We start from the raw sequence: 23,430 nt of genomic DNA on the forward strand, positions 1-23,430 counted from the left end.
TTTTCCTTTTCAAATGCTAGCGGCGTATTTGCCGTCATCGGACAGTTTAAATATATCTCTGTGTTCTAGTACGTGTAGCCCCGTACGACCCTGGCACAGCGGTGGAGGTGAACTTTATTAGCTCAGCTGGCAGTCGCAGCTGTACACAAATTATTATTGTGTTAGCTCCTGTGCATTCTAACGCTGTTGTGTGTGTTTTTGCTTGACCGCCTTTGGAATCGTTATCACCGGGATTTTACCAGTTCTACATATTCTACAGAGGAGAGAGCCTGATAAAAAAAAAAAAGTTGAATAGTGAAACGAGCTACACCTGACTGTAGCGGGTTAGCTCTGACAGAAAGTTCTGGATTGTGTCGTATTTGTGAATGTACGATTTTCGCTTTAGTCCTGGGACATGGCACTCGAAGCTGGGTAGGCTGACCAACACAGTTGTTCGACTCTCGCTGATTTTAAAGTGAGGTAAGAATGGGGAAAGAGAACTTTTGCATGCTAAGCTAGCTAGCGAAAGTGTTCTACCAGACTAAAGCCACGGCAGTGATGCTAGCTGACGAAAGATTCGGCTGTTGGATCTTGAGAACCAATTGCAACGCAAATATATCCCGAAAACACATTTGGTCTAAACTGAATTCGATATTGTCACCAACAGGCCTGTAACTGTTAGCATTCCACGAGACAACACAGCTGTCATACGGCGATAAGAACTTTATTCGCTTTTGACTGATAAAGGCCATCTGCGGTTTACATCTGTCGTGACTGTTTTGACTTTGTACTCTTTTGACCGTTTTCACTGCGTTTCACACGATCTAGCTGTGGCGGGGGAGACACTGGAGACCGATTCAGCATCCACTCCAAAGATGGAGTTAGCGGCGGTAAGTGCACCTGCTGGCAGATGCCACCGTCGTGTTTGTGAATTACTGTACACCAAGTGCAGCTGTGTGTGTGTGTGTGTGTGTGTGTGTGTGTGTGTGTGTGTGTGTTCGTTCGCAACTTGACAGTTCATCTCTGAGCCGTGTTAACTTCAACAGAGTAATGAAGGCAATTGTAATATCTTGAGATATACCGTCTTGATTGGAGAATACAGTATATCTGTAGCATCTGAAGTCTTGATACATTTCCCAACCAACAACAACAAAAAAATCTTTGAGTCATTTTGTTTGAATTTTTTCCAAGACGGGTTCGTGCAGTCGCTTTAGTATTTTTTAGGAGGGGGGGTTTCTTTCCAACCTTGTTTGTTTGGCTGCCTGCATCCTGAGAAATGAAGTGCAAATATTTTAGCACGTCTAAAATCTGACTGTCAACACGTGCGTCTATTTTTTCTTCTGAGAAGAGCTCCAGAGTAGTTGCATCACTGCATCGCACAAAAGAAGCACGCTGTTCACATTCACAACTCTTCTGTTTCCCGTTTAGTTTGTTTTTTTCCCCAAACTTTTTATTTCCGTTCGTTGTATATTTTACACAGTGTTAAACCCAAATTGTCTTTGCAAACTCAAGCAAATGGAATTTATTTATTTTTTATTTTTTTACTCTGAGCATCACAGATGTGCATAACATGCCTCTGGAAGACGGGAGTTAGAGGCTCATAGCAACAAAAAAAGCCCGCATGCTACTGGATTAAGCGCCTGCTTTGACTGTGGAATGGGGAGGAGGGGATATTGGACAAGGAGCAGACAGCTATTGTGGGTCGATTGGAGAGAGAGAGAGTGAGAGAGAGCGAGAGCGGGCGCACCAGAGAACCAGAGAGAGAGAGAGAGCAGGAAGGAGGTTTTCAGAGAGAGATGGAGGTTTATTTCCTAACATGCTCTTTGTGAGCGAGGCAGCGCAGGGAGAGGAAGAGGCAAGTTGGGCAAAATGCAGGAGAAACAGGATCCTCAGAGCAGAGCCCCGGGCAGCCTGTGGAAGGTAGGAAGGAGCGAGTGAGTGGTTGTGTGTCCCAGTGCGTGCGTGCGTGCGCGCCTGAAGCGGTGGCATGTGCGCGCCTGTAAGCCGCACATGCGTCGGGCAGAGATTTGTTTGTCGTTTGTTGGTTTGCTTGTTGTCCGTCCTCCCCGCCTGAGGTTGTGCGCCTTCTGCTTTCCCGCGTTCCCGTGTTTATTCTGTGGAGCTGGTCACCTTTCAGCGCTGCTAAATTTAGCTCAGTCTCAGGCTCAGCCTTTGCCTTTGGTCCCCACATCCACAAAATGTATGTGTGTGTTTGTGCGTGTGTGCGTGTGTGCGTGCGTGCGCGCTGTCTCTACAAATTGCCATCATCTCCTCTGTGCAGGAAGGAGGCCTCTGCTCTGCAACACAGGCTGTTATTGCAAATGTCATCAGAGCGTATTTTCAGATGGAAGTTATTTTTGTTTGTTTGTTTTTTAATAATATTGAACATCTTTAGGTATTTATTGGGTTCCCTTGATGCTTTGAGAGGCTTTCATCAATCAGTGCCCGTAGAGGAATTTTTACGTAAGGTTTTACATAAGTGTTAATCCCTTTTTTCTGCCTTTCCCTTTTTACTCATCCTATTTCTATTCTCCCCATATTCACAACCTGCTCTTGTCTTTCCTCCATCCCCTCCTCCCTACTCTGGCTTCTCTGACCGTGACTGTCCTGCCTTCCCTCCTTCCCTCCTTCCCTCCTTCCTTCCTTCCATCCTTCCCTCCCTCCTTCCCTCGTCCTCAGGCTCACCCGGCTCTCAAAGCCTTCATGTGCGGCTCCCTGAGTGGCACCTGCTCGACGCTGCTCTTCCAGCCTTTGGATTTGGTCAAGACGCGACTACAGACTTTGCAGAACGATGCCAAGCCGGGGTGCGTCTTCCTTGGACATCGCAAAAAAGCGCAACACACACGCACACGCACACAGACACTGCCATCATGCTATCATGTGCATCGATCAGACACATTTATGTGTTTGCAGTGATTTTCATTCCTCCTGTCTTCTAAGCTGCGACAGAACACGCGCACACACACACACACACACACACACACACACATGCTCCTCAGGCTTTGGAACCAGGAGAAGCTACACACACGCGCACACATACACACACAGCAGTGTCAGTCTGAATCTGCTATTTTGACCCACATAAGGCAATTAGTCACACCGGCACCATGTAATCATGCTGTCATGCTGTGAGGTTGCAATTGCTTCTCCTGCAAGAGGAAATGCTTGTTGCTGAATGCCCATTTGATTTATTTTCTTCTTCGTTTTTATTTCATTATTTTACCAACGTGTTCCTTTTCCAGAATTTTATCGGTCACGTGACAAAAATGCCAATCTCATTTTCTCTGCCGCTGTCCCACTTTCTGCCCGCAGTGCACCGAAGGTGAGGATGGTCACCGTTTTCTTCAACGTCATTAAAACTGAAAGTTTCTTCAGCCTGTGGAAAGGAGTTTCCCCCGTGAGTCTTTGCTTCTTTTCCTCATCTTTATATATTGTACTGTGCTAATGTCTGCTTTTGTCATTGGTTCTGGTGCTTTCATCAGTACTTCTTCCTTATTGTCTCTTTTTTTTTTTTTATCCTTTATTTTCTGGTTGCAAACTATTGACCTAATGATCACTGTATGGAATTGCCCTCACGCCAAATCTAATGCTGCAGCGCAGCTGAAGAAATCCCCGCTCCTTTTCTATGAGACTCCTGACTGCTCTGCTGTGGTGGGTGTTCAGTCTGCCAGCCCCCACAGTCTGTCCAGGCCCAAGTCGAGACCTGGGCTGTGTCTCAATTCAGGGTCTGCATCCTTCGAAGCATGCATTTGAAAGGAAGTTGCGTCATAGCACTGCGCGAAGGCTCCTCCCAATTCCCAAAAGTCCAAAGGACGCTCAAAACCCGTACTCGGAATGCGCCCTACTTTTAGCCGATTCCAAGGCTGCACCGCTACTATCCTTCACGTCCTTCTGTATCCCAGGATGCTTTGCGTGCTGTTGCAAAGCATCCTGGGATCCTGGGAAGTCAGCTGAAATTAGCGCCATCTACTGGCAAAGACACCGCGTATAAATTTAAGTATTGAAATTTCACATAAAATATTCAGTTTTTAACATAGGGTTTTTACTTATTTGATCATCCAACGCCATCGTTAGATGGTGAACCAGTGGTTAGCTTGATGCTATGAAAACGTCACTTCCGGGGTTGGCCAGCAGGAGGGAACGGCGGTGACCAGGAAATATGCCGAAGGCTAGACTGTCCTGTGTGGTTACCGGGGAGGCGGGTTTGGGTTTGTCCTTCTCAGCCAGGTTCTTGGGAGAACGTTTCCTTCAGACTGAGGACGCTTCCTTCAGACGGAGTACGCTTCCTTCAGACGGAGGGCGCTTCCTTCAGACGGAGGGCGCTTCCTTCCAATGATGCAGACCCTGAATTGAGACACAGCGCAGTTCAGCCTTTTGACGCCTCATCCTGCAACTTCCTGCAGCGGCAACCTTTCAGTGTGCAACACGGCTTGATGTCACACATTTAGCTCCTGTTTTGTTTATGTAGTGAGAAACCACGACATTGTAAAATACTGGCGGGGTTTACCCAGCGCCAGAACTGCTTTGGATGCAGCCTTGCAGCTTGGTATCATGATTATGGGGGAAATGATCAGGAAGAAATGTTTTCTTCCTGATCATTTCCATCTTTGCTTGCTTGGCCAGGTTTATATTGGGACATTTCCAGCTTTTCATCTGCATTTTGATCTTGATGGCTCCTCTATTAAGGATTCACATTTCATTTTATTCTCTAGCCTCTGCCTAATAGTGTGGCGCTCAAGCCTTATTAATGAGCAAGGTTTGGGTTCACACGTAATTATCACAAATCAATGCGAGGATACATTTATGCAACTTTTCACTTGGTCTGGTTTGCATTCACAAGGGCCAAACTGAAAAAAACAGAAAAAACATCTAGAAATTGTAAATAAAATGAAAAGAAAAGTCATGTGACCACACCACTTAAAGTTGGTGATGATCTGTACATCGGCAGACATTAATGGACCACACACAGGGCTCCAGACTAACTTTTTTTTTACTAGTAGCACAGTGGCCCCTAACTTAAAATTTAGAGGCGCACACTCCGGTATAAATCATTTTCACTGGCAAACCAGTCATTCAGGCATTACCGCTAAGTGGGCTGAAGTGTAGTTTGTCAGCAACGAAAATATTTAATAACAACAACAACAACAAAAACCCCCAGCAAATTTGCTGGTCGCGGTCGCGCACGCGCGGGTAGATGAAAAGTTTACTCGTACTGTGTTTAATTTTAGGCATCAAATGTCTGGAGCCCCGACCACACGGACCCACTGTATACACGAGCCTGGTGTGAGACTGTAAGAGTTTGTTTGTTTGTGAACTCGGGTGATGTAACGCGCTCTCGTCGCCACTGCCGTTCTTTGTGTTAACTGCGATGTGCCTTCTTACAGTCGTTCGTCCGCTGCATCCCTGGCGTGGGCATCTACTTCAGCACCTTCTACTCCCTCAAGCAGCACTACTTCCTGGACCGGGCGCCCAACGCCGGCGAGGCCGTGCTGCTGGGCGCCAGCGCTCGAGCCGTGGCCGGCGTCTGCATGCTGCCTTTCACCGTCATCAAAACGCGCTTTGAGGTGAGCGGCTCCCTCCTGCTCCTGCTGCGCTCTGCCTTCAGAAGTGCCGCCGTGATCCAAGCTGCACAGAAAGGTGCTGTGTCGTCTCTTCTCATTTCAACTTGGCTCTCGCCACAGTGTCCGTTAGGAGAGAGGTGACGGTCGGATTTAACTTTATGCCGTGTAACACTTGGGAGGAGTATCAACAGCAACTCTACTTTAACTATGGATATAAGTCCAAAGAGCCCAGAACATAGAAGTTTAACTGTGAGTGATGTCACTTTTGTCAGCACTCAACCCAAAACCTATTTTTTAAATTTATTTTTACCTAATCAATAGTGAAAAGGAAATTGACTGCCTTTTGGTTGTAGAAAGGAGCATCTTTGGCTCAAGGCTAAGCATCACGTCATGACTTGAAAAGTTCCCTGTTCTTACCAGATCATTTTCACTATGGGGGGGCGACACGGTGGCGCAGTGGTTAGCGCTGCCGCCTCACAGCAAGAAGGTCGTGGGTTCGATTCCAGGCCTGGGACCTTCCTGTGTGGAGTCTGCATGTTCTCCCTGTGTCTGCGTGGGTTCTCTCCGGGTTCTCCGGCTTCCTCCCACACTCCAGAAACATGCATGTGAGGTCAATTGAACATTCTAAATTGTCCGTAGGTGTGCATGTGAGTGTGAATGGTTGTTTGCCTCTATGTGGCCCTGCGATGAAGTGGTGACTTGTCCAGGGTGTCACCCTGCCTTCACCCTAAGACAGCTGGGAGGGGCTCCAGCAGACCCCTGTGACCCTGGGTAGGAATAAGCGGGTATAGAAGATGAATGAATGAATGAATGAATGAATAATTAAATGAGAGGCAGATAGGCCTGCGATAGCAAAAGACACAACTTGACTCTCCATTATTACTTTAAAAGGAGACAGACAGTAATGCCTGACTCTGCATTTTGAAGTATTGCCCTGAAGTTACCGTTCCTTTTTCTCTGTTGAATTAGCTTCTCTTCCTTCTGTTGAACATGCACACAGGCGTTGGTGCAGGCTGAAGGCCAAATCCCACCGTCTCCAGCTGAGACTGCAAGAAAAGAGACATTAAACAACTTCACCTTTGAGTAACTGTTGCACACAGCGGTTCTTCACGTTCACCCAGAGCAGAAAAAACGTATGCCGACCCCCATTTCACACCAGAGGCGTCAGCAGAGCGACCGCGTGGACGCCCTGCTGACGCTCCAGCAGCCTCTCACACAGGACGCGTTTTCCGAGCAGAGCGGCTCGACCGGTTTCACGCCAGGATTGCGCGACAACCCAGGTGGTTTTCGCCTGTGTTTCAAGAAAACAACGATGAAACAAAACCTCGATACTTGGAGACAGTGTTGGGACAGTGTCTCCAAGTATCGATGTGTGTAAAAAAAGAAAAATAATAATAAAGCGAACCGCTGGCATGATACAAAATGCAGGTGTTTAAAGTATAGATGCATTTTGTTCATCATAGTTTGAGACTCAAAGTGAAATCTGTTTTTGTTTGACGGCCGAGCTGAACAGCGTGGAAGCCGATGCGTCACGTTGACGTCTCACAGTAAAGTGCAGCACATATAAATACAAAATCCAGCACGTCCAGTGTATTATGATGGAAATCAACCGGATCCACCGTGTTTTTACACCATGGACTTCCTGTCTGAACGATCCCACCTGCTGCCATTGACGCAGGAGGGACGCGGCAAGCGTCAAAGAATAAACTCTGGCGTTTTACTGCTTCTGGGACGCTTCTGAAACGTGGCCGCGTTTCCCTGCGTCGACGCGGACGCTCTGCAGACGCCTCTGGTGTGAAATAGGGGTCAGGGTTAGCATCAGGGTTACCGTAGACAACACGACTAACCGCAGCAGCGCTCTCCCGTGAGGCTGTTGCCATCGGTCAGGGTGCTGCGGTGTTTCTTTCATTTGTGTTTTAATCAAGTCTGCTTCTTGCGCTCGTCGTCGTCGTCGTCATCAGAGCGGCTGTTACAACTACGTCAGCGTGGCCGGAGCTCTGAGGAACGTGTACGAGACGGAGGGGATCAGGGCGCTGTTCTCTGGGCTGACCGCCACGCTGCTGCGAGACGCTCCCTTCTCCGGCATCTACGTCATGTGCTACAGCCAAGCCAAGAAGGCGCTGCCGCCAGGTGAGAGCCACGATCCTGACCTGTGGCGTACTGAACTGAAAGGCGAGCGGGAACCATTGACCTGCATGTGTGCTGGGCTAGCCAGCTCTGCTAAACTGGAAGGACTTGATGAAACTCGTTGAACTGGTCGCCTCTGATAACAAAAAAAAAAAGAGCGACTTGGAAATGAGGACCCGTGTCCAACATTCCGAACCACCCATTAAGCTCATTCTAAGTCACTGGCTTCTCATGTATGCTGTTAAACCAAAGTGTGTTTTTCACTCACTTAGGCAACCGGCTACATCGGTGTCTTGGTCCACATGTTTGTAAGCACTCTTTCATTAATCAGTCCAACCGAAATTTGGCACAGCAGTAATGCAGAATGCTTGGCTGTTATGGAAAAATATCGTCTTGACTCGATGCGAGAAAATGATATTAAACTCCCAATGATTGGACTGCTGGTGAGCATCAAGCATGTCAATTAAAGTACCTGTTCTAAAGAGATGATCAGTTGCGTATAATCCAAGTTGCAGATTGAAGTGGATCGAAGTAAATCCCATCAGATGCATGTGAATGAATATAAATATAAATGTAAAGATTTTCCACACATTTGATCTTGTTTTTACAAAATCTCCAAACGCTCTTCTCCTTTGCACTAATTGACCCTGGCACGTGATTCAGTGTCAGTGTTTGACCCCTGATTTTGTTTTTGTAATGTCAAATCAATTGTAATGGCTTCAGCCTTCATCATTTCTAAGGGTAAGGAAAATGATTTTGCATTTTGATTTGAAATCTATAATTTTTGTATAATTTCTTTCTTTTTTTTGTTTATTCTGTTTTTTCTGTTCGTAAGTCCAGGAACACTTGATGACAATTCAAAGAACCCTTAATCCTAAATTTACAATTTTACCCATTTGCCATTCACCATAATCTACCTTACAAATATAACTGCTCCATCACGCTACTTCTGCCAAGTTATTTTATATGCAAAAGCACACAATACATACTATGAACAGGGTGGGGCAAATGCCGAAAAAGGGGGGTCAATAAATTAAGAAATGAAACAGAGGAGGGGGGGGGGCTCACTATGTCACAGTCCATCTGGGCTGTGGTGGATATTTTGGGACAGCTACATCCCCTGGATGTGTGAATGGCACCACACAAGCACAATGAAGTCACAAGGAGTTGACTTTCTGCAAGTTGGATTCTTTTTATTATTTTTCTAAAATCTTTGGTCACGTGGCAACCTTGGCTTCCACCGACTGGAATTCTTTCCATCCATGAAATTCCACAACAGGTGTATGATAAATATATACATATATATATATATATATATATATATATATATATATATATTTTTTTTTATTGGGCGGTGGGGTGCAGAGGGGTCACTCAAGCGTGCATCTACAAAGAAAGCAAATGGTAGAAACCTCAATTTTGGTTGAACTTTTACATTGCAACAAGAAACCCAGCGGTGCTGTAATTGAAAGGCGAGACGTTGCCGTTGCATCTTGTTCAAACGTGGCCCCTGTCCTCTTGCAGAGGTGGCGTCGTCGGCCTACTCGCCGCTGGTCAACTTCAGCTGCGGGGTTGTGGCTGGGATCATGGCCTCGTTGGCCACTCAGCCTGCCGACGTGGTCAAGACCCACATCCAGATCAGACCGTCGCACTGGAGCACGGCAGACGCCGTCCGCTACATCTACACGGTGCGTATGTGTTCAGTTGGCATCCCGGGTTGTGTTTCCTGTATGTGGCAGGAAACAGCTGCATTTTAAAAGTCACATGATGCTAAGATTCTCTGTGCTGCCTTCAGGAGCACGGCCTGGCCGGGTTTTTCAGCGGCGCCGTCCCCAGGTCTCTGCGACGCACCCTGATGGCCGCCATGGCCTGGACAGTCTACGAGCAGCTGATGGCTCGAATGGGCCTCAAATCCTGAGGAGCCACAAGGTGAACTGCAAACAGACTAAAGGTGTTCGTCGCTTGAAAGCAGCACGAGGAATTTCAAGAGGCTGAGACCGACTGTGATGAGAGGAAAGCGGGGGGGGGAAAGGCTCCCTGTTGTGTGTGTTGTCGTTTGTGCCTTTTTCAGTTCTTTTAAACTTAGGATGCCGCACCGAGTGTCGCAGGTATGAAATATGACAACATGCTGTGAAGTGAACTTTGTTCTTTTGGGGGGGGGGTCTCACTACTGATTATTTACACTGGGTCACAGCTGCTGCTGCTGCTGCTGCTGGGAAACACTTGTTGACAGATGTTTTGGGGGCAAATGGGAAACTCGGTACACAGGTGTAGCCTAGGCCAAAAAATAAGGCAGCCATATTTTCAACCCAGCATCCTTATCCCTGGCTGCTCAAACAAGAGCTTTGCAAACATCGAACTCAAGACAATCACGAGCTCCTGCAGAGCTGAAGGTTTTTTTGGGGAGAACAACACGGTGAAGCGTTGTCTGTTGTCCGGGTTTACATCCACTTAGCTGAGGGTGCGTCAATGACTCGGTGCAGATGAGCAAGGCGACGTGTTCAATGCCTTTCATAGGTGCGATTCACTCACTCAACCATTTTCTGTGTGAATGACTGATGTTTTTTTGTAGGTCGAATTCTCTAAACTTTGACTAAGTGTTCTAATGATGGCGTAATTGCAATCTTAACGTCACGTGTCGTCAGTGTTACTTCCTGTGACTTCATCGTGTCGTCTCTCAGTACACTTCCATAACACTTGCAAGAGTAGGATTGCTAAGTTATGCTGCTGGTAGGTTAATAAAGGTCATATTGAACCCCTGACCATGCAGCTGTGCGTAGATGCTGATGAGAGTCACCCCCGACCCCCTCCCTTTGTAAATATTTTACTACATTAAAATTATTGTTAATAAATGGCTATTGTTGTAATTGAACGTTGTTGGTGTACAGTGGGCCCCATGGTACAGAATATTTATTACCGTCGGTGTAGAAAGAGGAAATATTTTGAAGGTCGTTTTTATATCCCATGTGTATGTAAATAAATCAAATGAAATGGAAGCGTTTTACATCCAAAGTGTGATCTGCTGTATAGCTGAGGCATGTGTAGCAATGACTCCCATCAGCTGTTAAAAACAAAAGTGATCTCGTCTCGGTGGTTTAAATGTGCCATAACTTAAACCTGGAAGTTGCATTTTGTGCAGTGCTGCGTCTCACCACCTCTGTTGTTGACCGTTTGTTGACTATATTGTGTATATGGGCATTGCCATTGTAGATATTTGGTATGAGCATGTGTTTCTCCGCAGACAATGTGCCTGTTTGGTGTTTTACACTAATAAATTCAACTCCCTTTTTAAGTTATTTCCCACACAGAACACAAGAGTCATTGTTGTTGCAAAAACGAGAGTTTTATTTTTGCTAGTTTTAATTCTTTCTTAACAGGCTGCACCTGTTTTGGGTCAGGAATCAACCTTCCAAGCTTTAAAAGTATTTTTATTATGCTCTATAAGCAATGCATACTTATCAGATTCAGTAAAAACAGGTCAAATAAAAATGTGCACATATGTGTACAAGGTTGTAATGAAATATGGCAAATATAACCTAAACAGTATTTTTTTTTTTTTTTTTTTTAAATGTTGGTATATACCGGTACATACACAACGTTGACAGTGGCTGAGATATTTAAGAGCACAATTGAAAACTACGCATTGTGTAGTTCAAAACTGTACACCAGCATGGGATTCAGAATGGGTGCATCAAAGGGACAGTGCTGATTAGATGCATATTGGAGATAATGGCTGAGAAGCAGACGTACAGAGGAGGCACAGTGACTATCTCAGTGGATGCTGAGGTTGGAACTGCCAGGGGGAGGAAGAGCAAAGAGGGAAATTATGGATGTTCTGAAAGAAGACATGAAATTAGTGGGGTGTTAGAGAAGAGGACGCAGAGGAAAAAGTCCAACAGAGGACGCCTGAAGACAACAGCAAAAGGGAAACATTTGAAATCAATGTAATATGAATAATAAAACACACAACATTTTAAGCTTTGATGATGCGATTTAACGGCAGAGGAAATGCAGTTGGTCCGTGCAGTCCCAACTCTCCCACAGACCTCCCTTGGTTAAAGTCCCACAGCGGTTCAAGACTGGACAGCGGTGCTCTTGGTCTTCTTGGTTCCAAGCCTGGAACCCCAAATTTCGTCCGTCTATCCACATCCACTGGTCGCCCAGGAAACGCAGTCCGATCCACACCCGCTCGCTGAGGCCCTTCTGGACCTTGCTCAGAGCGTGATGGTGTTGGGTCGTAGAGGTCAGGCTCGTGAGTCCTGAGTGATTCTTACTGCAGTATGCGAGTGCCTCCTCCCACGTCCCTCTGTATTGTGGTACGATCAGGTTCAAGCAGAGAAACGGCAGATGCTCGCCACACTGCACATTGTGCAAACCTGTCAAGTCCGGCAGATATTGCCACCAACTAATACTGCCGCAGTCCTCAGACATGCTGTCTGGTTGGCCATTCGCCCACAGTATGTTTCGTGCCTCGCTACCTCCCGACCACTTCCACTGGTTCCCCTCACGGTAAAGACCGGTCCACAGCTCACCTTGAAATTGAATTTGTCCTCCTAGAAATCTCTGTGCTTTCTTTAGTGACATGAGAGGAGTGAGATCAACGTAATTATCTCTGCAATACTTTTGAGCTGAAACCCATGTCCTGCGATCTTCCACGTAAATGTACTCCCCAAACGCTGCCGACGCACTCAGGAGAAAAGCTGCCGTCAATGCCACGATCTCCATGTTACCTTATGGGGAGCGCGTTGCTTCGTAGGTAGGTGTGTATCGCCCGTCTTGCCTCTGCGCGCATTGTTCATGTCACAGTTTTTAAATAGATGCCATATTTTGCCTTGGAAAGTGAAGTCAGTGAAGCCACCAGTAGATTTTCCTGAGTCATTTTACTAGGGAAGTCCATTTCCATTTAACCTTGAGAAATAGATCACAGTGAGTCCTGTCCGGTCTCTCACACATTCGCAATGCTCAGATTTGACATGCGTATTGATATGATATTTTGCTGGAGCCTATCCTACACCTTGGCGAAGGCCACAGCAATCATTTGCACTCGTATGTACAATCACGGACATTGAGGAAGTTGCAACGCCTGACACAACACTTTGCATTCATTTGTCTTTGACAAAAGACAGCACCCCAGATGGGACTCGAACCCACAATCCCTGGCTTAGGAGGCCAGTGCCTTATCCATTAGGCCACTGGGGCTGATTGGCCCAGTTTAGGAGGAACTGAATCTGCTTCTTTAGTTTTGATCGAGCGATGAACTATCGACGTTTAAAAAGTCGTGTCCATGACGTTCCTTTGCATTTTCAGAGACGTATTGGCACGCTAACTTGTCGCTATATAGTGCCGTACTGTTGCTAGGCAACCAGAGGACGACGCTACGACAAGTACGTCAATGGAACGCGAGGATTTTCCGGCCACTTCAGAATAAGTTTCCCTTTTTGGCAATCGTAAAGAGACAGTTGAAAATTTCAAATAAAAGGCTCAGTTTCCATTTGTATTTATACTTCAATTACAGCGCGATGGTTCAAATGGAGGAAAATCATATTTGTCATTTGGACTTGTTTCGCTCATGCTTTGATTTTGAAAGTATGAAAACGGACCCGCATTCACGCGTTTCCGTATTAGAACCGCGTTGCTGGCCTTAATATTACAATGCGTGCGTATTCTTCCCGTTGCGGTACCGCAACTGGGCCGACGACGTTTTCTCTTTAGATTTGCCACTTTCGTCACAAAAAAATGGCTTAAACACGGCTCTGGTTGATAGATCAACGGTCCAAATACAACATGATGTACAACATTTTATTCAAGGTTGCACAAAGTGTGATGACAACATTCGGCTGATTTTACCGCTTCAAGTTCTTCCAACGAAATTGTTAGAAATCGTCTCAATCAATTCACTGTTTGATTGCTTCTCAAATACAACATGTCGCCTACTCCCCCTAGCCTTCATTCACGAACATGTAAGCAGAGGCAGATAAAAACCGAACATAACTCAGTTGGTTTTCAAGAGCTAATAGTTACTCGACTTTAATCCGATATCAAAGACATGAGGGGGGAAACGATGTGTGATTGAAAGAAGAAGTCAACCTTTAAGTTAAAACAAATATCATATAAGTAGTGGATGCTGTTTGTTCACATAATTGAAGAGGTCTGTTATAGTTCAGTAGTATTAGTATTTTTTTGCTAACTGGCAGTTTTGACACACACGTTAATACCCAACCGTCGACTAATTAGTCATTTATTTGTCGGGTTCTCGTAAAAACAACAAAAGAAAAACACACATTTTCATTGGAATGTTTTTTGTGACTTGTCGCAGTCACTTGACGCTGTTCCTATCGCGGTTAGAGAGACAGCTCCCCCTCCGGCTCAGCGGACTGTTCGAGGCGGCAAACGGCGGTCGTCTCGCTGAAAGTGCCGCCGTAAGGCCGACAATATGGCCGCACTGTGAATCGAGCGGCGGCTGGTTTGAGCGAGACGACGCCGACAGTGAGGGTTTGGCGTGAACGTGCCGAGCGACGTATGTTACCAAGCAAAGACACAAACAATCGGTGGCTGCTCACCCAGCAAGGAAGGACTCGTCGAGATGGTGAGTTATCGCCAATGCTACCCGTCGTGATTTCGCAGAAGTCTATGAAAAACAGCTATTAGCGAACAACCGTTAGCCCGATGCTTCCAATCTGCTGTTTATGGCCGCGGTATTCAAGTCATGTTACATGGTGAGAAACAAGCTTTTCTTTTTTTCTTTTTTTTTTCCTCCCCCGAACCTCCAACTCCACAGATTCTCTCTCGCCTGAAGCCAGCCGTGGGAGGGGAGGCGCCGGTGAGCATCAGTGACCAAAAGAAGAAAAGCAAGACCAAGTTTCCCAGTTTGGAGGAGTATTTGCAAAAGAGGGACTACCTCGGCGCGTTGACACTTCTGGAGGTACACACACACACACACACACACACACACACACACACACACACACACACACACACACACACACACACTCGCTGGGTTCCACTCACTGCGATCAGTGGTCCCCAATACATCAAACTAAGTAAAAACAAATAAGCCTAGTGATAATGGTGGTATGTTTGTGTTCATTTCTTTGGGCTTAGGGTGAATCAACCCTAACATTCCTTTACCAGACAACAGTGATTGACTGTTTAAAGGGGCTTACGGGCATTTTCATCATTTCATACATATGGGAATAAAAAGTTACGTGGAGTTCTACAGGTGTTATTTCATCTGGACAAGAGAGTAGGGTAACTCAGCAGTGTTGGGCAAAGACTCTGTTTATGTGGGACAATAATAATAATAATAATAATAATAATAATAATAATAATAATAATAATAATAATATTTTTATGTTCCTTATCTTATCTCGCTATGCTGAGAAGACTGGAAAGTTACGGAACTTTTTAAAATCCCAAATGTGTGGGAACCGTGTGTTTTGATCGCCTGCGTTCAGTAAATGAACAAATGACTGTGACTGAATCGTGCTGTCCTGATGTGTGACTCCCAGTTCAAGAGAGGTATTGGGGAGATTGAGGAACACACAGATCTCTGGATTGGATACTGCGCTTTTCACCTGGGTGACTACAAGAGAGCCATGGAGGTATGTCTGCCATTTCTGAGTGACTCTGTTGAATATTGTTCTGGAGTCTTCTCTTAGCTGAGCATGTTGTCTGGAAAGGGGGCGTGGTCAACAGGTAACAGGTGTTCGCGACTATGCGATATTTTCCTCCAGCTCTAGCAGATTCTAATAAGTTGTGTAACTAAAACATAATAAAACAACACATTCTCCACGACAATCAGTTATCACAATAAAGACAGTGAGCTTTTGGGAACCTAAACGGATGTCTTGTTTTCATAGGAGTTCAAGGATCTGACTACGAAGCCTGACTGTGCTGCTGAAGTTTGGGTCTACCTGGCCTGTGTGATGTTTTTTCTTGGGCTCTATAAAGAGGCTGAGGAGGCAGCGTCTAAGGGTAGGCGTACACTTGAGCGAGCTTGTGTTCTTCTCGTCTGCTCTGTTTGCATTTGGTATACATCTTGTTGTAAACACGACTTTAACACCGTAACATAACCGTCATACCGAGACGCAGATCCCAGTTTCTAAATATCCTAACTTTCTCATTCATTTAAGTAAACCTATAATGCAACAGTGAAAATGGTGATTTCATTTTTGTTCACATATTGTTCAGCGTGTCTGAAACGTGTACGTCACAAAGTGTGCACGAATTATACAACCTTTGAACATCGAGTGGCCGGTGTAGAAGTTTCAACCTAATTCAACTTAAATCCAATTCAGTCCAATGCTTTCTGGCACTGCCAGCAGCAGCCGTGTTGTGAAATTCATCTCATGCTCACAGTCTTTTTTGTTCAATTCAATTTTTGTTCACTTTTTTTGTTGTCTTGCTCTTCAAAGCACCAGTTTCCCCCCTACAAAACCGACTACTCTTCCACTTGGCTCACAAGGTAGGGATATTATATTATATTATATTGTAATATATTATAATATATTGTATTGTATTATATTGTATTATATTATATTATATTATATTATATTATATTATATTATATTATGTTATGTTATGTTATGTTATGTTATGTTATATTATAATATATAGTATTATATTATATTATATTATATTACATTACATTATATTATTATTGTCTTCCGCCGGCCACAAATGAAGCAAGCAAGTAAGTTTCAAACCTTAATCAAACACTTCTCTGTCTCAGTTCAACGATGAGAAGAAGCTGATGAGCTTCCACCAGAACTTGGAGGATGTGACTGAGGACCAGCTCAGCCTTGCATCCATCCACTACATGCGCTTCCACTACCAGGAGGCTATAGACATCTACAAGCGCCTTCTACTCCAGAACAGGTGTGTCCTTTCCGCCGCCACGACACACTTGCCTCTGTGCTGTGCTGCTGAGCTACCCAGGTGTAAACCGTAGCCTAGAAACAGCACCTGGAAAGCAAAACATAATATCAGGCTTTTCTTCTTCCCCTTTGACGGCTCTTTCATTTCTCCAACCTTTTGCCAATCGCCTTTTTTTTCCTCCCTTTTTTTCTTACAGATTGACGCCATCTTAAAATAATGGCCTTAGTTGGTCTTTTACGTATATATAATATCTGTCATTTTAAGTTTTTCAGAATACAGAAAAAACTGAACCAAATGCTGAGAAGATGATTTTGAAACAAGTGGACACTTATTTTCTCAAATATTGACGTAGGCCATTGTTTTATTTAGCAAGGTGACATTATGGAGGAGCACAAACCTGTGTGTGTGTGTGTGTGTGTGTGTGTGTGTGTGTGTGTGTGTGTGTGTGTGTGTGTGTGTGTGTGTGTGTGTGTGTGTGTGTGTGTGTGAGTTTAGTTTAATACATCATGTTGTATGATTCATTTTTATTTGAGTCCAATCTGTTTTGTTTTTTTTCTGTCTTAATTTTTCCTTGCAGAGACTTCCTAGCCCTGAAGGTGTATGTGGCTCTGTGTTATTATAAGCTGGACTACTATGATGTGTCTCAGGAGGTGTTGGCTGTTTACCTGCAGAGCATACCTGACTCCACCATTGCCCTCAACCTCAAAGCCTGCAATCACTTTAAAATCTACAAGGGAAAGGCAGCTGAGGTACCTCGCAGTTGCACGTCATGGCTGATAGTTCGCCATAGCATTAGCCTTCATTCTGTGCCATTCATGTATTAAAAAGTACATGGATGTATTTTTGAATACATTTAAATATAATCATTTGATTACTTGTAAATACCTGAGTTTTTAAATACGTTTCAGTATTTAAAAACTGAAATGTGTTGTTTCTTTTTGTGTGACATTTACTGAAGAATTAAAAGAAAATGTAAAAACCCACGTTTGTAGGTGAAAATGATGGCTTAGAGTTTAAGGAGAGGATGCATTTCCCCCCCATGCAGCTTGTCAGATACACCCCCCACAAGGTGAATTGATGAGTGGTTTGATGCGTTTGTCCAATCTCGTGTTCGTAGGCCGAGTTGAAGAACCTGATTGACATCTCCTCCTGCTCGTTTGAGTTTGCTAAGGAGCTTATCCGTCACAACCTGGTAAGCTCTTCCCCGGTCCTGCAGTCGCCGTGCGTGACATTGTGTGACTGCCGTGCCACTTTTGACACACTGGCATGTTTGTCCCATGTGCTGCCGCAGGTGGTGTTTCGTGGTGGCGAGGGGGCCTTGCAGGTGCTGCCTCCTCTGATCGATGTCATCCCTGAAGCCAGACTCAACCTGGTCATCTACTATCTGAGACAAGGTGCGAAGCCGTAACAGTGCATAATGGAAAACAAGGTTGGGTGAAATGCTGCCTAGCACGACATGTCCTGGGAGCCTGTAGAGAGCCAACACAGACACAGGGAGGACATGCAAACTGTTGACAGGCCCCTAACACCAAGGCCTGGGAGTCGAACCTGTGACCTTCTTGCTGAGAGGCTACAGTAACCAATACACATCGTTCTAGTATAATTACACTTAAGTGTTGAGTGTTGTTCTAACTGTAAGTGCAGCATCTTTTTTTTTATGATTCATATATCTTCATGCAATGTAGTTTAATCAGGCCGACGGATTTAAACGTCCCCTTGTTTCTCCAGATGATGTTCAAGAAGCCTACAACCTCATCCAAGATCTGTTGCCCACCACACCTCAGGTAATTTTAAAATAGAGATCTGGCGTGAGTGAATTTAACCTGTGTGGAGGGCAATAAAAGCATCTACAATTTAATTTGGCAATATAGAAGGAAAACTGCTTGTAAATTTAAAAAAAAAAGAAGTAAAAAAGAAGTTACAAACTACCAAAGCATTAGAGAGTACAGCGAGTGTTTTGTGTATTTTAAGCGGTGCACATGCGAGTGGAGTCACAGGACTCATTATTGTGTGAACATGGGCTAAATGGCTAAATCTAAACAGGAAGTCATGTCTGCAGCCTGGGAGCGCTCGGCTTCATCCAAGAGGCCACGCGTTGCAAACAGCTGTCCTCGCAAAGTCACACTGTGAGCGGATGCTCTCATGACAAATTATTGAACACAACCAATTTGATAAACTGTTTAAAAAAAAAACCTGACACAGCACAGACGGTCATCAGTTGTCGTGGCTGGATTGCACAAGTGCTCGACTAAACATGGACATTTACCAGGAACCGCACGATGCCTAAGTTTACTTCTGTTTGCTTTTGGCCCTGTGACAGTCAGAACACCATGTGGTCCTCATTCATTCTTGGCTTTTAAACAGACGAAATTCATAAAAGTGCTCACTCGCGTTTGTGTCGTGTCAAAATCCGAATATCCACATTGACGGTCTTTGTCATCAGCGATATCACAAGCATTACTGTTGGCTATCGGTATCAGCCAGGAATTGTAGTATCATATATTACAGCCCAAATACTCCTGCTACACCAATTCACTGCATGTAACCAAGAAACGGCAATTGTAGTAGTTTTATATCCTTATGCGACCACCAACGGGAATAAGTGAGCATTTTTATGATTAGGCACTGAGCCCCAGCGATCATCACCATGGGGTCCACCATGTTCCTTCATATTTTATTTTATTTTTTGAATTACTGTGTATAAGAAAAAGATTCACTTCACCAGCTGCTTCCTGTAGCTCTTCTAGATTAGATTAGATTAGATTGAACTTTATTGATCCCAAATTGGGAAACTACACTGTTGCAGCAGTCAAAAAACAATACAAAAAAAAGTGAAACTAGAAGAATAAAAAATAAACTATACAGTAGTTTCAGTTTACAGTTAAAAAGTGGTTGAACTATACAGTAGTAACAAGATATACAATAAAATATAAGAAATCAAATCGATCTATTTACAACAAACCAGGGGCAGATGTGCAAAGACAGTCAAAGTCAGTTTGTTTGCGTGTTTCCACCGGCGCACTCACACTCTCTCTTTTTAAGATTTCCTAACGGTGGTTTCATTTGTCAGGAGTACATTTTGAAAGGGGTGGTGAACGCTGCTCTGGGTCAAGACATTGGATCGGTGAGTACGACATGTGAAAACGGACTGAGTTACCCACCAATGCATTTTCTCCCAGCGAATCCTGAACAAAGCGTTGTCACTTTGCCTTGTGTGTTTCAGAGGGACCACCTGAAGGTCGCTCAGCAATTCTTTCAGTTAGTCGGAGGCTCAGCGAGTGAATGCGGTAAACTGAACCTAATTGTCGGTGTGATATTGAGAAGCGACTCGTCGGGAGTCTGTGCGCGCATGATTGTTTTTCTTTTTCCTCCTCCTCCTCACAGACACTATTCCTGGTAGACAGTGTATGGCGTCGTGCTTCTTCCTGCTGAGACAGTTTGAGGATGTTCTCATATATCTCAACTCTGTCAAGGTCAGTCCTGTGGCACGCCGCGTGCTCCCTTAATGTGGTGAGAGGATTTGTCCATAGGTGTAAGCCCTGCAGCCGATGCAGACGGCTGCGTTGTCGGGGTTGGGCCTATCGCATGCACACAAAGGGATTCTAAGGATTTCAAGACAGCTCTTGGAAAACGTTGTTAGTGTTTCTGTGTGTACAGGTGACAGATTTCTTTTTTTCCCCAAATCAGAATGAATGAATAATTTTTATTTTGAATAGCTTCTGTGCACATGGACAAAACAATTTATGCAAAATATCAAAAACAACAACAACAACACAAAGAAATAGTTTGAACACCCAAGAAATAATAATCATAATAAATAATTTTGACACATATAGCATATCCAAAAAGGAGTGAGAAGAAGCTAAACTTATTAAATCTCACCCCCTTTCCCAAAGGTAAAAAAAAAAAAAAGTAAATCAGTGCAAAGTTGTGCAACAATAAGGACAAAGTTGATTAATCATTCATACTGAGAAGAAACACAAAAAGAAACACAACCAATCTGATTGCATTAATAACATTGACTCTTGTGTAATGATGAAAATAATAATAATAATTAATAACAACACAACAATAATAGTCATAATAATAACAAATACTCCACAGCAAGTTGGACAGCCTGGATTCTAAACAAATGTATCTCTATACTTCGAAAAAATCATAGCCCCGTAAAACTTTTTAAACTGCCTCATGTTCGGACATCCTTTGAGATTCTCATGCAACCTATTTCACTGCTTCACCCCACAAATATTAATGATCAGATCAGAACATGGTGAAAAAGCAAGTGGTCATAGGCTATTTACCAGATAGGAAGCTAAACTCTTGTGAAATTTTAACGGCATTACTGTGCTTGTTTAGTTTTTATTTGATGTCGTCTGTTGGCAAGACTTAAAAATGTCTTTATGAAACACAAACGTGTGGATAAGGCTTCAGTTGTAGGATTTTTTTTTTTTCTTTCTTCTTCTCTCGGATCAGAATGCGAGCGTGAGTTGAACAAAAGAGCCCCACAGTGCGATAAGTGTCACCTCAGATAAGATGTGTGGCACTGCTGACAAAAGTACATGTATTCAGTTTCTTTGGATCAGTGCACTTGCTGGAGAATATGCTGACATTCTCTCGTGTGCTCTTGATGGAGCCTTGGCCTTTTGACACAGGCAAAATAACTGCTTTTCCCCTTTTGACAGGCATACTTCTACAACGATGACACATTCAACTTCAACTATGCTCAGGCTAAAGCGGCGCTTGGCAACTACGAGGAAGCAGAAGAGGTGTGGCGCCTTACCTGAAAAAAAATCATTTTTTTAAAAAACTTTATTGAGTCTTTTGAGCTGCTGGGCTTTTTGACAACTGTGATTTCTTTCTTTTTTCAGTATTTTCTGCTGATTCAGAATGAAAAGTTCAAGAATGACTATGTTTACCTCAGCTGGCTGGCACGATGTTGTATGTATCAAAATCTTCACATGAGATTAGTTCATACATTTAGCCCAATTTCACCGCACGACTTTATAATGTTTCCAGCACCAAATGCAGCAACTAATGCCTACATTTTCAGATTGCTTCCTTCGTCCTCTTAAAGGGGTGGCTCAGAATTGTGGGGCTGTAGGACCTTGTTTCCAAGTTAGCAAGTGTACTGTTTATCATTGGAGACCAAAATCCATCCGCTCCTCCAGTTTAGCAGAGGTTGCTGGTGCTGGGCAAGTGCAAGCCAACGGTTTCGGCTTGCTTGCCATTGAAAAAATAATCTTATCCACTCCGCAGAAGCCCAGGGTTTTCAATCACTGCTCATGTCCTTTTCAGACATAATGAACCAGAAAGGTCGTCTGGCATGGGAGCTCTATCTGAAGATGGGCACCTCCTCTGATTCTTTCAGTCTCCTGCAGCTCATTGCAAACGACTGCTACAAGGTAACGTTATTCTGCATCAGTGGAGGGCCGTGCGTTTCATGTTCAGGCCTACAGTGGCGTCATACTTAGCTCCACATTATTAATATACCTCATAATACCACCGATACAGCACGACTCGGGAATCCATACAGAATCACACTAGCACATTACTTCATCTTAATATGCAGGTGGTTGGTGAAATTAGTGATGAGTGCACCCATATTTTGCTAAATTATATATGCCATATTTATTATTTCAACCATTCATCAAAACAAACTAAGTTGGAGGAGGTTTGTGGGTTTTTTTGCCACCATGCAGGCGTGCATTTTATGACTTCTGCTTCTAATCCAACGTGCGTGAAGCCACGTGGTTTGTTAAACGTTGCATAAATGCAGTTGGTGAGTCGTTTGAAATCGCCGCCTGTTGTTTCAGATGGGCCAGTTCTATTATGCGGCCAAAGCCTTTGATGCGCTGGAGAAATTGGACCCGGGCTCCAACTACTGGGAAGGCAAGAGGGGGGCCTGCGTCGGTGTTTTTCAACTTGTCTTAGCAAACAAGGAGTCGAGGTACGTCTCTTTTGTCTGCATACGTTTGTCAGCTTTACCTGCTGCTGGTTCTGTTACAGAAAGTAGCCACTATATGATTAAAAGACAAAAAATAGTTATATTTCTAATAAGAAAAATAGATATTGTGTTAATTTTTTCATGCGCTTTTGTTTTGTAGGGAACTGCTCAAGGAAGTGATTCCCCTCCTGCAGAATTCGGGAAACCCTCAGGTGGAATACATCATTCGAGTTCTGAGAAAATGGGCAAAAGACAACAGAGTCCTTTTGTCGTGACAGCCAGTGTGACCAGAAAGACTTTGTTTTGTCACTGTCAGGGGTCATTTCACTTGGATGTATTTTTTTATTTTATTTATGAATGTCCTATGAAAACATTTCCTGCGCTTGTTTCTGCTATGCAGCTGTGTTTAATAATGTAATAATAATCTTCTTCTTTTTTTAATTTGTTGTATTAATTTGTTTGCTTCAATACAGAAGTGTTAAAGCGTGACATTTTACATTCAAGATGTCTCTTTTTTTGGGAACTTAAAAACATTTATGTTATGAAGCAGTAATGGTGAATAGTTTAAAAGGTTCCTCTTCTCCTTATCTCAGCTGTAAAATATGAATGAAAGCCTTGCTTTTACACTTGGGCTGTGTCCTCATTTACTGCTCATAGTGGCTGTAAGTAGAACACCCTCGTCCTGCATTGCATCACACTGAGGGACTGCAGGAGCTGGTTCAAGTAAAACAGAGGAAGGGATTGTTGTACGATTCTTTTTTTAACCACACAACCAAAGAAAATAAAAGCACAATTTTAACTCTGCTGGTTGCAGTTAATTATACAGATGGGGGGGGGGGGGGGGGGGGACATGGCTGTGTCAACAGGTGATCATTAGCGCCATTTATAAACCACTTCTGTGCGGGTGATTAAACGAGACAGCCAATCGCCTGAGTTGCCTTT

General features: G+C 44.1%; 2 protein-coding genes and 1 non-coding gene across 6 annotated transcripts; 2 read left to right on the forward strand and 1 right to left on the reverse strand.

Annotated features, from left to right (window-relative positions):
• The first annotated feature begins 282 nt into the window (after positions 1-282).
• LOC142880742 (mitochondrial glycine transporter B-like) lies at positions 283-10,963 on the forward strand. Of its 4 annotated transcripts, XM_076014703.1 has the most exons (8): positions 283-459; positions 808-869; positions 2,659-2,783; positions 3,292-3,376; positions 5,364-5,543; positions 7,502-7,670; positions 9,192-9,355; positions 9,463-10,963. In XM_076014703.1, exons 2-8 carry the CDS (start codon positions 855-857, stop codon positions 9,583-9,585), a joined length of 861 nt encoding a protein of 286 aa, XP_075870818.1. In that variant the 5' UTR covers positions 283-459; positions 808-854; the 3' UTR covers positions 9,586-10,963. The 4 variants fall into 4 exon arrangements, with proteins under 4 accessions (XP_075870818.1, XP_075870821.1, XP_075870819.1 ...); XM_076014702.1 differs by lacking the exons at positions 283-459; positions 808-869 and adding an exon at positions 1,797-1,899; XM_076014706.1 differs by lacking the exons at positions 283-459; positions 808-869; positions 9,192-9,355; positions 9,463-10,963 and adding exons at positions 1,785-1,899; positions 7,940-8,879.
• A 1,830-nt stretch (positions 10,964-12,793) lies between these two features.
• trnar-ccu (transfer RNA arginine (anticodon CCU)) lies at positions 12,794-12,866 on the reverse strand. Its single transcript has one exon. It is a non-coding gene; the product is annotated as a tRNA-Arg (tRNA).
• A 1,202-nt stretch (positions 12,867-14,068) lies between these two features.
• On the forward strand, positions 14,069-23,291 carry ift56 (intraflagellar transport 56). Its single transcript, XM_076013965.1, has 18 exons — positions 14,069-14,253; positions 14,446-14,589; positions 15,176-15,268; positions 15,527-15,641; positions 16,082-16,131; positions 16,399-16,544; positions 17,122-17,293; positions 17,662-17,736; positions 17,836-17,938; positions 18,273-18,328; positions 19,615-19,668; positions 19,768-19,831; positions 19,929-20,017; positions 21,227-21,310; positions 21,413-21,482; positions 21,840-21,946; positions 22,358-22,491; positions 22,649-23,291. The coding sequence occupies exons 1-18, from the start codon at positions 14,251-14,253 to the stop codon at positions 22,761-22,763; spliced, it is 1,674 nt and encodes a 557-aa protein (XP_075870080.1). The 5' UTR covers positions 14,069-14,250; the 3' UTR covers positions 22,764-23,291.
• Positions 23,292-23,430: the final 139 nt, after the last annotated feature.

The sequence above is a fragment of the Nelusetta ayraudi genome, unplaced genomic scaffold, assembly GCF_046127955.1.
Source record: "Nelusetta ayraudi isolate G7.1 ecotype Tasmania unplaced genomic scaffold, CSIRO-AGI_Nayr_v1 ptg000006l, whole genome shotgun sequence".
Taxonomy (NCBI): Eukaryota; Metazoa; Chordata; class Actinopteri; order Tetraodontiformes; family Monacanthidae; genus Nelusetta; species Nelusetta ayraudi.